Here is a 17,116-nt window from a genome sequence, read left to right on the forward strand (position 1 = left end):
GCCCTGCTTGTGACGTCTTTGCTCTCTGTGCCCATCCGTTTGCTTCCACAACACAATACTAGCAGGGGATGTCAGCACTGGAGCAGGATAGGACTTGTACAAGCAGGTGGCAGCTTGTTTTCCCTGACTGCCCACAGCAGTTTGGTCCTGGGGCCAAGTGCCAGCCCCATGCATTACAGCCCTGGCTACAAGACTGGCCTGACTTGCATGTGCTGCAGTAAGCCTACAAGTGGGGACAAAGTGCTAAGGAGGGGAGCCCAGGGAAGGTGTCAGCGGTGCACATACTGCATGGAGGGATCATGGCTACAACCTTATCAGACACACAGCTCCTAACACCAGTGCTGCAAAATGTGCACTCATACCCTGCTGTTTTGGAGCGCTCTTCCTCCTACATGACGCTCAGTCTGGGCTAAGATAGCTGCCCCTCAGGGAACTTCACCCTCCATTAGAGGTGCAAAACAAGGACAGTTGCTGTCCTTCCAGCTCAGTTTCAAGGTGGGGTAGGGGCTGAGCCTCGCAAAGTAAGGTTTCCAAGCAACTGCTTGCACTGGATGGTAGAGGACAGATGTACAAGGGCCATCCTAGCCTCCGGCCAAGGCCACCAAAGGACTCTAGTTCTAGACACCTAATACTATCCCTCTAACTAACACAACAATCTACACCCGAAAAGACTGACAGAGTTAAAATGAAGGGCAGGTCATGATGAGCCACTGGGAGTGCAATGGTTCAGCCTCCTACATAGAATTAGACCAAATTGGATAAGACTCACCACTGCCTAAACCAGAGGCAAAAAGAGTCTGAAACCAACCAGCCTGATCTTCCTAATGTATAGCAGACAGTCCTTCGTGTTTGGCAGAGGGGGCCGCTTTGCTATACATTAATTAAATAATTCTTAATTAAACAAAGGCCACACCTTGTTAATTAACTTTAGCTACCACCAGTATGGGGCTGTGGTTTGTTCTCAGCCCCTGCATCCCTTTCTAAGCACTTGGTGGAGAAGGTACTGATTGGAATTCAGCATAGATTCACCAAAACCCAGTCATGCCTGACAAACCTGACTGCCTTCCATGACAAGATGATTGGTTCTGTGGATGCGGAGACAGCACTAGACATAATATACCTTGATTCTAGCAAGCGTTTTGATAGTCTCTCACAGCAATCTCGCAGGCAAGCTAAGGAAGTATGGGCTGGATGAATGGACTGTAAGGTGGATAGAAAACTGGATGAAGCCTTAGGCCCAGAGAGTAGTAATCAATGGCTCCATGTCCAGCTGGCAGCTGGTATCAAGTGGAGTGCCCCAGGGGTCAGTCCTGGGGCCAGTTTTATTCAGTGTATGCATCAGCAACCTGGAAGATGGGATGGAGTGCATGCGCTGCAAGTTTGGAGATGATAACAAGCAGAGGCAAATGGTAGATATGCTGGAGGGTTGGGCTAGGATTCAGAGACCAAGACAAATTGGATTGGACCAAAAGAAATCTCATGAGTCAATAAGGACAAGTCCAAAGTCCTGCACTTAAGACAGAACAATCCCATGCACCAGTAAAGGCTGGGGACCAAGCAGCAGCTCCGCAGAAAAGGGACCTGGGGGTTACAATGGACAATCAGCTGAATATGAGCCAACAGCATGCCATTGTTATAATAATGAAAGCTAATGGCTTACTAGGCTGTGTTAGTAGGAGTGTTGCCAGCAGATCAAGAGGAGTGTCATTAGTCACCTCTATTCAGCACTGATGAGGCCACATCTGGAGTACTGCATCCAGTTTTGGGCACTCCACTACAGAAAAGATGTAGACAAATTGGAGTCCAACAGAGGGGAACAAAAATGTGTTGGGGGCTGGGGCACATGACTGCTGAGCAGAGGCTGGGGGAACTGGGCTTATTTAGTCTGGAGAAGAGAAGACCGAGGTGGGATTTAATAGCAGCCTTCAACTACCCGAAAGGTAGGAAAGTTTAGGTTAGATATTAGGAAGAACCTTCTCACTAGGAGGGTAGTAAAACACTGGAATAGGTTACCCAGAGAAGTTGTGGATTCTCCATCCTCAGAGACTTTTAAGACCTGGCTAAACAAAGCCTTGACTGGAATGAATTAGTTGGGGATGGTCCTGCTTTGAGCAGGGGGTTGAACTAGATGACCTCCTGAGGTTACTTTCAACCCTTATTTTTTATGACTATGCCATCAGTATGGGGCTGTGGTTTGTGCTCTGCTCCTAGGTTCCCTTATGCACAGACTTTGCCCAATGATGTGCACAGATTCAAGTCGGACACACAGACCCAAATGCTGCCTGCCCTGCCTTCCCCTCCCCACACCTCATCTTGACACATAACAGACAATGGCCAAGCCACAAAGTTACCCGACTCATCCACAGCAGGCAAGTGCCACCCTGCATGGGCAGCATGGAAGGCAACTCTCCAGAACAGGCAGCTCGTATGCCAGGCCAGGCTGGGGACGACAGGGGAAACATCAAAGCAGAGCCATCTGAGTGCTGGGCAACAAAGTGGAACCCTGGAACCTTAAACCTGCCTGTCCCGTCCCAAGTTCAATCCTGTAGCCAGGTACTGCCAACTCTGGCTGCCATTTCTCCGCACAGCTAAGACTCCAGAGCCAAAGGAATGAGCCTCACTCACACTTAGTATCACTTGCAATTCACGTGCCGGACAGGCCCCAGATTCAGACCCTGGGCCCAGTCACCCTACTGGTGGTAGCTGCTAGAGCTAAAATCATGGCCGCAGGTCTTCTGAGGTCACAACTCGTGGAGCTGCAGAGCAAAGACATTTCTCCTGTTGGTCCTGGAAGAGAGGCAGTAACTGCTTTCTTTCCAGAACAGGGCCAGGGCCAGAGGCCCAGGGCTAGCAAGAAGAATGCCTGCAAAATTTATATATTCCTGGCCCTGAATGCACACAGGTCACAGGGAGCAGCCCATCAGATCCCACCATGCTGGCAGGCCACTGTCTGCTATGCAGAGGCAGGACAGCAGCCCCGACCAATTGCGGGTGGGTCAGTCATAAGGACGAGAGAAAGAACCACTCCAGGACACGCAGCAGGCAGAAAGGCCAGCAGCAGCAGGATGGAGATGCATCAGCCCAGGGACCAGGATTTAATCCTAGAACCGGTCAGGAGTGCAGCTCTCGCCGGAGACTGGACAATGGAGACAAAACAGCCATGTGGCACAGAAGGGAGGGGTCACCTGGCCCAAAGAAACCCCCTGTCCACTGTTAATTCTTGCTTTCTCCCTCCCTCCTCCACCAATGAGGTCACAGCAACGAGATCTGCCCCCTCCCACCACCCAGCTGTAACCAAGGCAGAAGGCACGTCCAGGTGCAAGCCCCAGCTCCAAGTGGCTTCTCCTACTGCCTGGGGTTCAGGTGGCCCTGGGGAGAGATGAGTCTGACCTCAACTGAGACACCACCCAGCAAGGCAGGGAGATGCAGGGAGGACGCTGTGGCCGGAATAGGGAGACATGGGGCAGCAGGCTCAACCAGCCTCCGCAATGAGAAAGAGAGGGTGGGGAAGGGAGGTGGGCCTCAGGCCACGGCCTGCCCAGAATTTACAGCTCTGGTGTCAACATGGCAGTAAAACCACGTGGCCAGGGCTAGCCAATCACCTGCAGCAAGTGTAAGAAAGGCCTTGGGCAATACCACAACTAAAGCCGCCTGCCCCAGGGTGACCTGGTTTAGACAGGAAGCTACCTCCTATGTTAAGGCACTGATTAAACAGAGCACATCTTACAGCTGACCATGTCCTCCTTGTGGTCACAAGCACCTGGACTGCAACAGAGACAGACCCAGACACTGTCCAGCATCATGTAGTCAGGGCCTGGCCTGGCACATGGGTGGTCCCACAATCACCAGCCCAGCACAGCGTCTAGTGCTGACAGGAGCTGGCCTTGCCCAGTGCTCCCAAGCCAAGTCTTGAGTTGGCCACATTACTTGTGGTGCCTTTTCTTCTGCTCCTTGCGTTTCTGAGCCCCCATGTCCTTCTTCATGCGAGTGTCCACGACCTTGAAGTGACCTTTGACTCCCGCAGGGCGGCTCACGCGTCGGCCAACTCCTTTCTTGGCCACCACATATGTGACCTTGCGTTTCTCCTTCCCGAGCCCAGCCTTCTTATAGATGCTGCCGGAGGAGAGAAAGAGGGGTCAGAGCAGAGTCTCACCCTCTTGCCAACCTGCCCTTGTCCCAACCCAGAGCTGTTCTCCTGCCAACAGAGAAAGGCAAAGAGTGGAACCAGATCCATGGCAGGTGCGGGCTTGCTTATGGACACTGGAAGCAGTTCCGAAACTTGGACTCCATGCCCTAAGTGGTGCATGACTGGAACTGCATCTAAGGGAATAGAGTTGCTCTACCTCCAGCACCAGGCTCTAGCCCTCAGGACAAAGTTCAGTCTTTTCCTCTCGCCCTCTAGCCTCTGTTCTTCACTCCTTTGTTTCCCCCCCTCCCCTGCTTCTAGGTCTCCTCCCACTCCATCTGGACCCACAACCAGGCCTTGACAAAGACCCATCCATTTCAATCCCCACAGCCTTTCTGCCTTCCCCCGGCTGCTGCTACCTGGGCAGCCTTAGGCTGCCCGAGTTTTGCCAGCACCAGAGATAAGCCTAGGAAGGAGGTGGGGTACAACAATCCAAGGCTGAAGATTTTGAGGATTGGGGTGTCCTGATACTCTTGCCAGCACTTCTGCTCAGAGTTATACTGACTGTCAAATTTAGGGTCAGGAAGAAACCTTCCTTCTAAACCAAACTGACACACTACAGACTTGCTCTGTAGTATGGATCATGGTCCTCTTCCTAAGATCCTCTAAGCAAATACTAACCAACTACTCATCCACTGGCAGTACCCTGGCCTCCTCTCCTTTTTCCTATGACAATTTTGGGGGGAGGAGATGTTCCTAGTGTTGTGTCTTGTAACTGTTTATCACTGTTTAAATTTTAGGGAATCCTTCAGTGGGGTTGCCTATGAACTGGACTCAGTGGCCCAAGTCCTACGTGCCCAAGTCTCCCATCATGGTTCTGCTGGTGAACAACAGCACTGAAATCCTGAACTCCAGCTCTATGACCATGCTATGCCCAGGCACATGGGCCCAGCCCTCCGGTATCACCTGACGGCCTTGCCCCTGTAACGGTTACAGTGAGCAAGATCACCCCCACGTGCTGTGACTCACCGACGCAACTGGGCCATCTTCTCACGCTCCGAGATATCTACCGTGCTCACAACAGCCTCTGCCTTCTTCTTCATCTGCTCCATCTTCTTCAGCATCTGGGGGAGATGGGGAGAGATCAGCAGGGCAGGCAGAAGACAGGGGGGAGCACTTCTTGCATGAAGCCACTGGTTCTCTTACCCGCCGCTTCTTCCGGGCCTTGGCCTCTGCCACCTTCTTAATGGGGCGAGCGTTAATCTGGCGCCAGCGCTGCCGGTACTCTTCCACTGTCTGCCGATCCAGGGGTAGCTGCTTCCGGCGGTGCTGAAGCTCCTCCTCCACAAACCAATCCGGCAGCTCCCCCTCCTCTTCATTAAAGGTGTACCTGGGGCAAGTGAAGCCACGTTCCTTCACCCTGGGACTGGGAAGGACTCCTTGTCCATGAGGGGACTGCCCTCTCTGCACCCCCTCCACGTGTACCGCAGGACAGAGACCAACCTAACAATACTCCAAAGGAGGGGTTCCTCTCACAGAATGACCCAGGTTACCAAAGAACAGAAGACACAAGTCTCCTCCTCTCCCTGAAGTTGCCCTATGAACACAGCTCACCCATATACAGCCAGGAGAGACTGGGGCCCAAAAAAACAAACCCCCACTCCCGCAGCAGACCCTCTTTCCTTAAGGGTGAGTGACCACAAATTGATGGTCTCCATCGGGGCAGAACTCCTGCCCCCCTCCCTTCTTGGTCTGAGTGACATCACTGCTACCCCAGGTACCTGTTGAAGGAATCATCAATCAGATCCCGCCTGGCCTTCTTGGATGTGGCAATGACAGATCCCAGAGTGAGCCCCTCTGCATCCAGGACCCGTGCTCTCTTCACTGAAGAGGGACATGGGCAAGTTAGGGCTAAACTGCCATCCCTTCCCCCAACCCCACCTATGCCCCCAGATATCCAGAGCCTCAAGAGCCATGGGCCTCACCAGAACCCACAGCCCTTCCCCTGCCACCCCTTACCTGGATCCTCAATAGGCACCACCTCGATGCCACCTGGGGCAGCCTGCACTTGTTTCCTTCCCACCTGTGGTGGCAGGCTATAGAGGGGAAAAGAGAGGGGAGCCATTACTTACATGCAGCAACCAACAGGGCAAGGTAGCACAGCTCAGGCCTAACACAGTGGGTCTAGGGTGAAGGGACAGCACATGTAGCTGCCCACATGCACATATATGCTTGCCATGGTTGGGCATAACCACAGTTTGCCTCTCCCCCACAGCAGGTCAGCCCTCCTCCCCTAAGACAGAAACTGGCCTGCTCTTCATTCTTCCAAAAGTTCTTCACTGTTAGAACAGGAAGGCAGTAGAATAGACTGCCATGGGAAGCTGTGGACTCTCCATCAGTGGAGGTGTTCAAGAAAGGGCTAGAAAAACATTGGTCAGGGATGACCTAGGTGTAGCTTTGCCTACGTTCTACAACGGGTATTTCCCCATGCTTCTGGGCTTTCTTGGTTGTTTCAGGGGACTGGAAGGGAATTTTCCCCTCCCTCCCCTGTGTGTCAGGGGGTTTTTAAGCCTTCCTCAGAAGCACTGGGTGTTGGCTGCAGCCAAAGCTGGGGATTTTGACTGGGCTGTGCCAGTGCTCCCGGTAGGACTTAAACCTGGAGGCTCCTGACTAAACAATCTTGCTCCTCTGCTCAGAGTCAGACCAATCACCAATACTTGGGGTCAGAAAGGAATTTTACCCCATGATCATCAGTCTGGTACAAACTGTGTGGGGCTTTTTGCCTTCCTCTGTAGTGCAGGGCACAGCCCTTTACCTAGGGTCTTTTCAGTGCATATTAGCAACTTTTACAGTGGCAGAACATTGGCTGCTTTGAACACCCGCAGGTAAAGCAGGGGGATGTCTTGCGTTGTGTCAGTTGACTGTTTGGATAGGGATGATCCTGCCTCAGGGAGGGAGCTAGACTAGACTTCCGGCCCTATTTCTCTGTGATTCTACTATTCACCTTTCCTCATGGCTGCTGCTGTCATTGTCATCCTCAGAGCTGCTCTCCCCACCAACCTGGGCTTCACCAAGGTTAGACCCTGTGTCAGGCCCAGGCCTGGTCTTCACTGTATCTCCTTCCCGAGGCGGCTTCTTCTTTTCCTTCCTCTTTTCAGTCTTTTTGTCTAAGTGACAAGGAGCAGGGGGAACCAAAAATAAACACTGGCTGAGAAGGATCTAGGAAACAGAAAAGGCCCAGCTAGGGACTTGTTCTACCCTGGGGCCCAAAGATGGGTGCTGCTGCTTGCAAACAACTACACTCCTGCTTTTCCTCAGTCTAGACAGGCTGAGGGCAGGCTGACAGCTACATAGCCCAGCACCCAGTAGAGCCCTGTGCCCTGTTGCTGGGAAAAGTATGTACCAGTGGTACAACTGACTCCCACATGAACACTTGTTCTTTACCTACTACGGCAGGGTTGGGAGCACAGTTGCCTGCCCAGCTCCACACCCAGATGAGGAGGGATGTCTCAACTTCCCCCGAACACCCAGGGCCCTCTTCCTGGGAACTGTGGGTCCCATACACAAAGACCCTGCCCTCCTACGCACCTGGCAGGGGCTCCCTCTTCCTCTTGGCCAGTGTCTGTGACTGCTTGATCTCCAGATCCTCATCCTCATCCTCATCAATGCCAGCAAAGGCATCCTGCAAACAGGAAGAGGTTGGTGGCAGGGCAGAGTTGAGGGTGCCAGGTGGGTGTGGTAAGATACACGGAGGGAAGGAGCATGCAGTTGGGCAGAGAGGGGGTACAAACCATGCTGCTCTGGCTATTTTCACCAGCCCCCGCCACATAAAGGCTCCTGAAGCAGTAGTGTAGGAGCAACAAGTGGGAGGACTCCCTGGTACCAACAGCACTGAGTGCAGGGCAGGCAGGTCTGCCCAGGGCAGGCAGGTCTGGGGGGACTGGAAGAGACTCCTACATTCCCCACATACCATGGCCCCCTCCTCTGTGCTGCCTTGAAGCATAACATAGCCCTTGATTCCAGCCAGCAAGGGTCCCTCTGGCCTGGATGTGTGCAGCAGGGCTAGAGACACACCTGAAGCTCTGGCTTTTGTTAAGGAAAGTGAGGGAGGACTGGAACCCCCACCTCTTCCCAAGCCTCACCCACCTGAGCCAGCATAGGGACCCACCTTCCCAAACCACAGACTGGTCTGCCTCTCCTCTAGCACAGACTTCGTTTCGAGGGGCACCAGCAGGGGGTTCTTCTCCTCCTCCTCCTCCTCCCCCACATCAAACGTCTCCCTGTAATACAGACAGTCCAGTGAGGTCACCACAGCAGGCCCAGGAGAGGCAGCGCTGGGCTGGGCACTCCCCAGTCCAGCACCCAGTACCAGGAGCTCTAGGACCTCACAGGAAAGTGAGAACAGGTGTCCTCAGGGTCTGGCTTCTAGAGTTCAGGCATGAGCTGGCCAGCCCTCATGCTGAGGCCTCTGGGAAAATGGGACAGGCCCATCCCTCCAGCAGGTGATCTTACCAGGCCCCTTCAGGGCACCTGTGGTGCTGGGGGCCTATGGACTTGCAAGATAACTCTGCATGTTCAACGTTTCCAGTACGCCATAGCACAGGCACTGTGATCCATTACCTTTATGGCAAATCAAGTGCAACCTGCCCCTGAACACAATCACGAAGCCGCATCCTGGGACTCAACCCCAGCACCCAGCCTGGGCACCCTTGACTGCTGCTGCTGGGATCCCCACATTGGTCTCCACCAATAAGCAATGCACGCAAGTCCTTCCCTCCCCCTCGCCATAGCCCTCACCTCTTTGGCTTCTGCTTGGCCTTCTCCAGCTGCTTCTGCTGCTCCTCAACCTCTGCCAGGTCATCTGAGTCCAGGTCACTGGCCAGAGACACGGCATCAGCCTCATCCTGCTCTGAGATGCATACGTCGTCCTCCTCCCCGTGCTGAGTCTCCAGGAAGACATCCGCTGATGCCATGTCCCCTTTTGCTACCTCATTCAGCAGCTGAAAAACAAGGAATGAGCCGGTTGCCTCAGAGCTCCCCCATCCCTGCCTCAGCCACAGTCCACCTCAATTCCAGCCATGCCTTTGCCAGCCCCACTAACATCCTCAAGTCTCTTCCATCATTCCAGGCCCCCACTTTCCCCAGCAAACCACAACCCAAACATCTTCCCTCCCTTCCCCACACCAGGCCTTCAGCTCTGAAGATGCCCCTTGGATGAACCCCACCCAGGACAGATGTTCCCAGTCATGCTGTGCAGAAAGCTAGCCAGACCCAGCTCTCCTGGCTCTCCACTGCCAGGGTCCCCACCTTTGTCTTCCCAATGGTTTTGAGTGAGAACATGCCAGTCTCGCCCTCATCTGCAATGGAGACACCAGGAAGGTCCATCTTCAGCTCGACACGCTCACGCTGTTTCCGCTGCTCCTTCAGGATCTTCTTTTTCTTCCTGGATAAGCAATCAGATAGAGATGGTGGGGGCACGAGGTTACATTCATGACTCACTCTGGAACTCCAGGCTTCTCCACAAACTGCAGCAGGGTTGTAAGCACCACCAGCCCAAGCTGCTCACTGAAGAGACACCCCCAGCTGTCCCTCCATCAGGCAAATCATCCCTGCAATCCTGCCCCAGAATTCGCCCAATCTGCATAGCTCTCAGCACTCACCAAGAAGCCTATTTGGGAGCAACAATGGAGCATCAACATCCACCCTACAGGTTTGTGCCACCCAGGAACCCCAAAGGCACCTCAAAAAGTTACTTCTGACTACCCATGGGGACAGGGCTCCTGACTGCCCCGGCTAGAGTTCTTAGCCACAGCACTGGGGCTCTGCAGGGTTCCCCATCTGAAACCCCTTGCCTGGCCTAGCTGATAACAAGCATCTCACCTACCTACAACACTGGGAACCCCCCTCCCCTGAAAACCCACATCCATCCCATCCTCCATGCTCCCACGCCACAAAGGCCCCACCCCAGGTACAAAAAGCAACAAGGCAAAAAGCTGTCGTCTCTGCCCTGGGACCACAGACAGAGCTTCATGTCACGTGAAGACAACTGGCTAGGCCTCAGCTGTCACAGCCCCATAACTGTCCTACCACCATTGGAATGGATAGCACTCACCTCTTCAGTTCAGCCAACTCCTCTGCCTTCATCTCAGCCAATTTCAGCTCCAACTCCTCTTCCTCATTTACGTCATCAGCCCCCGCTTTTGCTGGCTTCTTGGCTTCCTCCTCCTCATCTTCCTCACCAGAGCTCAAACTGCCAGAAGATAGAAGTCACTCAGCCTGCCTCTGCACTGCACTCTGGGGTCAGTCCTCCTCCCTGGGTCCTTCCCCACTGCAGCTCAATTGCCCTGCCTCTCCTCCTACCTGATGTCCAGCTCCTTGGCCTGCTCCTTCAGCTTTTTGGCCAGAAATCGCCGGAGCTTTGTTCTCCAGTTCAGCAGGGCCCTGGGCAGAAGGAGACACAGTGAGATCTCCCTGCCCTACACAAGAGTAGAATCCACCACATGCAGCCCATGAGTGCCCCCACCTCACGTACCTGAGCTCCTTGCGCCCTAGCACACGGATGTCACGGCAGCACTGGCGTAGCTCCTCAGTGGTGGCACTATGCCGCTCCAGCTCACCATCCTCCAGTGTGATCTGCACAGGAGACCAAAGAAAGTGACAGCTGCTGCCTCCTGACAAGTCTCCTCCCTTCAACCCTGAGGTCAGGGCTAGGGGCCCATCAGTGAGTCATGACTACTGTGAACCACGTCACCAGGGGCAAGCAAAGGGGTGCCAAATCCTGCTGACTCCTCACACCTCATTTGCTTCCTGGACAAGATGGCAACCTCACCCTGCTCTGCTTCCACAGGGGCCAGCCCTACCCAACCTGGCCAGGGTACACACCTCATTGGCCTTGGAGAGAAAATCCACAGGGTTGGGGGCCTTGAGAAAATCCATCAGTGTGAAGCGGTGGTAGAGTGTTGTGTCACCCTCAGCATAGCCCTCTGCCTGCAAGAGAAAGGAAGAGAGGATGTTGAGAGGCAGAGCCATGGGTTCCCAGATTTTCAGGCCAGAGAGAACCATTACACCAAGTTCCCATGCACTGTAGAGAGGACAAGCTACTCTCTAGGACAACTTGGCCCTAGATATTGCTTAATGAGCCATCTATTTGTGCATCTGCAGGCCTTAGTATCAACAATTTTTTTTTGTTTTTTACTTCCCTCCAAACTATTGACCAAGCTGATCAATGCCAGGGACCTAGTGCTGATTCCAGTAAAGCCCATGCAGCAAGGATGCCCTGGCAGCAGCAACTTCTTAGGATTCAGCAGATGCTTTATTGATCCTGCAGGGTGCTGGGATTTCGAGATGTCAAGCAGTCATAAGTCAGCCACTGGGCAAAGACCTGTGCACATCACATCTAGAATCCAGAATGGGCTTCCAAGTGAGGTGGTGCTCTCCCCTACCTTGGAGGTCTGTAAGAGCAGACTGGACATGCACCTGGCTGCAGCACTTTTTCCTCCCCAGATTGAGGGTAAGGGGTCAGACTCAATGATCTACTGAGGTCCCTTCGGACCCTGAAAATCTATGACATCTATAGGTACCTTTAATCAGCCAAACTTGTAATCTCAAAGGATGAGGTCATGTTGGTTTGAACACATCCATTTTTCAAACCTTCTCTCAACTGCCATTGTTACATGCCTCTTCTCATCCTGTTAACTGAACCCTGCCTCAGCTTTTCCTTGCCTTGCCACAGGCTGGTGCTAGGTCAACTAGCGTGTAACTACCCACATGGTTCTGCCCCTCCTTTCTGAAAGCAGCGCAGCCTTGACACTCCCTCAAAATCTCCCTAGCAAGCCAAGAGGCAGTAAAAATAACACAAGAGGGGAGGGTTAGTAGAACCTGCCAATCTGAAAGTATTAATCTCTGGCAAATTATATTTAATATTCTCCTGTGTTAGTGGACTGGAAAAGCCTTCACCTCCATGTGCGATACAAGCACAGCACCCAACTTCTTTGCAATCCTAAGAGTTTTTCAAGCTCTTGTCTGTTAACAGTCTCATTTTACTAGGATATGAATTGTTACAAGACCCACAGACACACCCCAGGATACGAACCTCTCTCCTCAGCCCTGGGGGTTGCTTGTCCTGCCCCAGAGGGCCCCATACCCTCCATTCCCCCCTAGCCAGGGATACTCTCATACCTTTGGCTTCTTCTTGGTCACCAGCTCACTCACAGACTTGGCCTGAACCTCAACTTCCTTGAAGGCATATTTTGGATCGAAAAATTTGCTGTCAATTTTATCTGGGGCCAGGTATCCTTGGAGACAGTGGAGGATCAGAGACGTCAGCACATACCTCCTGCCCATTTCCATCAAGCACCCTTACCCCTCACACCTGCCCCCAGTCCCCTTCCCCCTCCCCCCTGCTCACCTTGGCAGACAACAAAGATCTCAGCCGACTCATTGCGGGAGGCCTGTGGTTTGGTGGCCTGCACTTTGTGGAAGAACTGCTGGAAGATCCAGAGCAGGGGCTGGTAGTCACGGGAGCGGAAAACCTTGGTGATGAACCAGCCACCTTTGCAGAGGAATTCACAGGCGAGCTTCAGGGCCATGAGTGTCAGATTGGCTGAAGTGTGGAAGGGAGAGAGGGCAGGAGTCAGCTCTTCACCTAGTACCCAAAGCCTCCACTCTCCACGTTCCCCAAACTCAGAGATAGGGCAGCCTCTGCCCTGTGAAAGGGGCTCCGACTAGATTTTGGTGCCAACGGCAACCAGTGCTGTGGTAACCCAGGGATGCATCAGGGCAGGGAGGCCAGCTTGGGCCAGGATTTCACTCGGGGCTTGAACAGGGCAGGGGGAGGTGGCACACCTGGGTCACATAGCTTTGTCATAGTTGGAGACCTGTAACATGCCCATGGGAGCAAAGACCTCCTACCAGTTCACTGTCTGAGGACACATGGCCCACAATACTGTGCAGCACAGGGTGGGTTGCCCAATCCCTCTGAACCAAGCCACTGAGCAGGGCCAGAACCACTGACTGCAGCTCAAGGGTGCATATTTAGAGTGGACTAAATCCCTGGCCCCTGTGGAGATAAGGGCTGCCACTGAGCTCAAGGGGCAGAGAAGAGCCCTGTCCAGGACAGAGGAGCCTGGGAGGAGGGACATACCTTGAGAGTAAGCATCGTGCACCCAGCTCGCCCCCACGTTGGGGGCCCCATCGTTAAGTACCACATCTACCTTCCATGTCTTCAGCTCCTTGCGCAAGACCTAAGGAGGTGAGAGAGCATGATGAGCCTGGCTTGTCACGACTCCCACTTGGAGCATCCTGGAGTCCCAGGCTCCAGCACACCACGTCACCCTGCTCCCTATGCAGCACCCAGAGGCCAAGAGTCCTACCTCTCTGCACATCCTAAACCCAGGCACTGATAAATCCCTACTCCCCAGCTAGGGGAGTCCAGGTTGCGTCTGCGGATTCCTGCCCCAGATAGGCCCTTGGAGCACGTGTGTGAGATGTCTTTCCCCCACCCATATGCAGTGCCAAGCTGGGTGAGTCATGCTAAACCATCACACCACTGCGTTACAGCTGGCCCAGCAGGCAGAACTGTTACCTGACGGCATTTCTCCGTAGTTATGTCCTCCTGCAGCGTCACCACATTGGGGATGGGCTTGATGGGAACCAGATCCACCCCTAGTAACAAGGAGATCAGCACTTGCTGGAACCCAGTCCTGTTCCCAGAGAGGCATCCCAGTCCACCACAGCTCTCCCTTCCATATACCTCTGAGGGTACAGCAACAACCAGTCCCAGCCAATACGCACCCCTTTGATCATTAGGAACAGCAGTGTTCCTTTCCTAGCAGCCCCCAAAGACACCCCTTGTCTCCTCAGCCTGCTCCCCACAGATATCTTGCCCCTGCCTTCCCCCACAAGCCAGTACACAGGCTCCCCCACCTCACTCACCGATAATAAGACTGGAAACCGGCATAAATTTGGAGGCCACCTGCAGCCTGTGGAGAGCAGAAAGGGTCAGAAAGCCTCACTCTTGTACCATAACCTTCTGCATGAAGGCTCTTCTCACCCTCCATCTCAAAGGAGATGAGCTGCATGCAATTAACTTCAGCACCAAGCACACACCCTGGGATCCCACCCAGGAGGGCCTGTCTGAGCACGCATCTCTCAGAAAAGGATACAGAGCTGCATTCCCAGTGGCCAAGAAGGGCATAAGTGGGGAGGGGCCCCCAAGTGTCACCCTTTCCTAACTGGCATGGGACAAAATGTCCAGGACAGAGAATAGATCCCAGCAGGGACCCACTGTTCACTGCAAGGTGATGCCAGCCCAAGCCATACTACTTTGGCTGAAGACAAGTTGTTCCAGAGGGGCTGCACACACACAGAGCCACAGGGAAACAAGGCCTCCCCTTTGGCGACACTGAGCAGAGTGCACAGGGGCCATCAGGACCAGTGCCTCCCAGCAGGCTAGGATTCCAAACAGCCTACAGCTTGCCAGCGACTAACTGCTCTTGGAGCTGACCTCTCTGAGAAGCTTGCTGAGGCATCCTGAGCATGACATCTCCAGCACCCTTGTAGCCTGAGCCAGAGGCAGTACTGAGCTAAGACTTGCCAGGGAAGTCCCCTAACTGTAGGGAATGGACAAGGCTTGTCCCTGCCTAGAGAACACGAGCCACTCAATTTCAGCTCACGACTTGGTTGCCCAGACTCTGAGGAAGTCAGGGCTGCAAATCAATCTGAGCACAGACAGCTTGAACCAAGAACCATGTGGGCCAGGCTCTGGGTTTTTCCAGGGCCCTGATCAGCCTGGGGCTTGGATGCGAGCAAGCTGGCTGTAGCTCCCACCAGCTAGCCAGGACACTCCTGTATCTCACAATCCAATGGCAAGCAGGAGGGCCCTCTAACTCACCATCCCCCAGGGGCTGCACACAAGTCCACCAGTGCCCGGGCTTTCTGCAGGAATTGGAACTTCCGGTTGAGCTGAATCAGCTTGAAAGAGGATCGGGAGCGAAACCCTAAAGGAAAAAGGGGTGGGGGGGGAAAAAAAATATCAGAGCCCTCCCAAGAGCCTGGGATATCCCAAACAGACACTCTGCAGCAAAAAGGAGTAGGAGAGGCCAATCAGTGCCCATTACTTACTCTGAAGCAGCCACCACACTGCAGGCACAACGAGTACAAAAGGATGGCCAACACAGAAGTAACAGTGACTTGGGCAGGCAGACAGGGGGCCGCGGCCCGACCTGGCCTACCACCAAGGAAACGCAGAGGTCCTGGTGGGTAGTTATGCCAAGGGAGATCCACCAGAACAACTCCACAGACAGACGGGGCCAGCTTCTCATCCCCACTCACCAGTTTCCTTTGCCAGGTGGTAGAACTTGTCCCGTCGGCTCTTCCCAACTTTGCCTTTCTTGCCCATGCTGGTAGGTGAATGAGTTTGCGCCGGGGCTCACCTCAGGGATGCAGGGTGATCCCTGTGACCAGTGCCAGGAAGCAATGGAAATGTCTTCTGCAGAGAAAGGAAAGGCAGCAACAGGCTGAAGACAGGTAAAATAGCCCCGTATTTACTTTGAGTGCCCCAAAGTCCTCAGAAGCAGAACAATCACTGCAACACCTCATCTGGGCTGGGGGGAAGGGAGCACAGGCCTGAACTACATATTAGAGAGGGAATGATCACATTACTCTACCCTCAGCCCCACATCCTGCCCCTGAAGCTAGACCCAACCCCCCAACCACACCATGAGAAACCTTCAGGTGCTCTAAACCTTCTAGCAGGACTACAGAAAACCATCATACAACTCATTAACAGGATACACACAGGTCTCTTTCAAGTGTTACCATCAACTCCAAGGAAAACCCCATGCCGAGTCTGCCAGTCCCCTACAGCAGTAGCGGCTGAAGACAGTTGGTACCACATCATCCCAGCTGCCAAAGTAAAGAAAAAAACTCCAACCCCACTTGGTGCCATCTGCTGCCTGTATTGCAGTCATTAGACAGAAGGCACCTCTCATTAAACTAAAGGTCCCCTCAAAAATTGCCACCTCTCAGTGTTCACTCTTTTTTTTTTTTTTTTTACACTACAAAGTAATACTGGAACAATTATTCTGTTGCAAAGAACTGGGAACACCTTCAATGGGACAGAATGGTTTTAACTCATGGGTTCCTGCTTAAAATGCTTGGGTTTACCCTGTGAATCACATTTATGCATCTAACAGTGCTAACCTTGCCACCCAGGGCAACCATGAAAGGACCTCAAGGCCACAGCCCCTATCCAAACACCCCAGTCAGGACTAGATGCCAACTGGCCAGAACAGAAAGGAAAGCAAGCCAGGCTCAGAGCAGCAGAGCAAACCTCGGGACAGAGCCAACCTGGCCTGCTGGAGCCGGAGAACATGGACATGGCATCTCTAGCACTAAGTCTTTCCCTTACAAACGCCTCTCCTTACCCCTCTGCTTATGATTTGCCTCTACCCCCAGCTGCTCCCCGCCCGCCCCCCTGCCCCTCGACTCTTCCCCCACAGCCCAAGGGGAGACATCGCAGGGGAGCTGCCAGGCAACCTCAAAGGCGGGGCGGCGGCTTCACTCCCTGCTTCCTCCCCTTGCATCAGGACCCCAGCTAGGGCAGCCCACCCGGCCACGCCGTACCAGGCGGGCAGGCCTCAAGGAAGCGGGGCTGGGACAGTCTAGACCCTGCAGGAGACTGAGAAATTCAGAGCCCGACCGACCAGCCCCAGTTCCACTCACCAGCTCCCAGACAGCTCCGGCTTCCACGTGCGCGCCCCGCGCTTCCGCCGCCAGGCCGGCGATCAGATGCACTTCCGCTTCCGGTACAAAGTTCTCCCTCCGCCATCTTGAGAGTGGCGCTCAGTCGCTAACCGGCTTCGATCTCGCGCGCGGGAGTCGCACTGAGAGCACATCCTGTACGCAGAAAGCAGGCTAAGGTTCTCAGTGGGAGGTTGCCTTTCCGTCCAGGCCTCATAGCGGACCCTACCAAGATGGCGGCTGAAAGGG

The 17,116-nt window shown here is 53.9% G+C and overlaps 1 protein-coding gene across 1 annotated transcript; it reads right to left on the bottom strand.

The window, feature by feature from the left end:
* Nucleotides 1–3,066: 3,066 nt before the first annotated feature.
* Nucleotides 3,067–16,932, bottom strand: FTSJ3 (FtsJ homolog 3). The gene is made up of 22 exons (XM_019553812.1): nt 16,850–16,932; nt 15,458–15,614; nt 15,018–15,123; nt 14,060–14,106; nt 13,710–13,789; nt 13,269–13,368; nt 12,534–12,728; nt 12,305–12,420; nt 11,009–11,113; nt 10,659–10,759; nt 10,487–10,567; nt 10,239–10,376; nt 9,434–9,569; nt 8,924–9,126; nt 8,295–8,406; nt 7,715–7,808; nt 7,131–7,293; nt 6,146–6,222; nt 5,908–6,010; nt 5,333–5,516; nt 5,156–5,250; nt 3,067–4,113 (listed from the first exon to the last, which is right to left on the bottom strand). The coding sequence occupies exons 2-22, from the start codon at nt 15,522–15,524 to the stop codon at nt 3,924–3,926; spliced, it is 2,493 nt and encodes an 830-aa protein (XP_019409357.1). The 5' UTR covers nt 15,525–15,614; nt 16,850–16,932; the 3' UTR covers nt 3,067–3,923.
* Nucleotides 16,933–17,116: the final 184 nt, after the last annotated feature.

Source organism: Crocodylus porosus, unplaced genomic scaffold, assembly GCF_001723895.1.
Source record: "Crocodylus porosus isolate Cpor-Errol unplaced genomic scaffold, CroPor_comp1, whole genome shotgun sequence".
Taxonomy (NCBI): Eukaryota; Metazoa; Chordata; order Crocodylia; family Crocodylidae; genus Crocodylus; species Crocodylus porosus.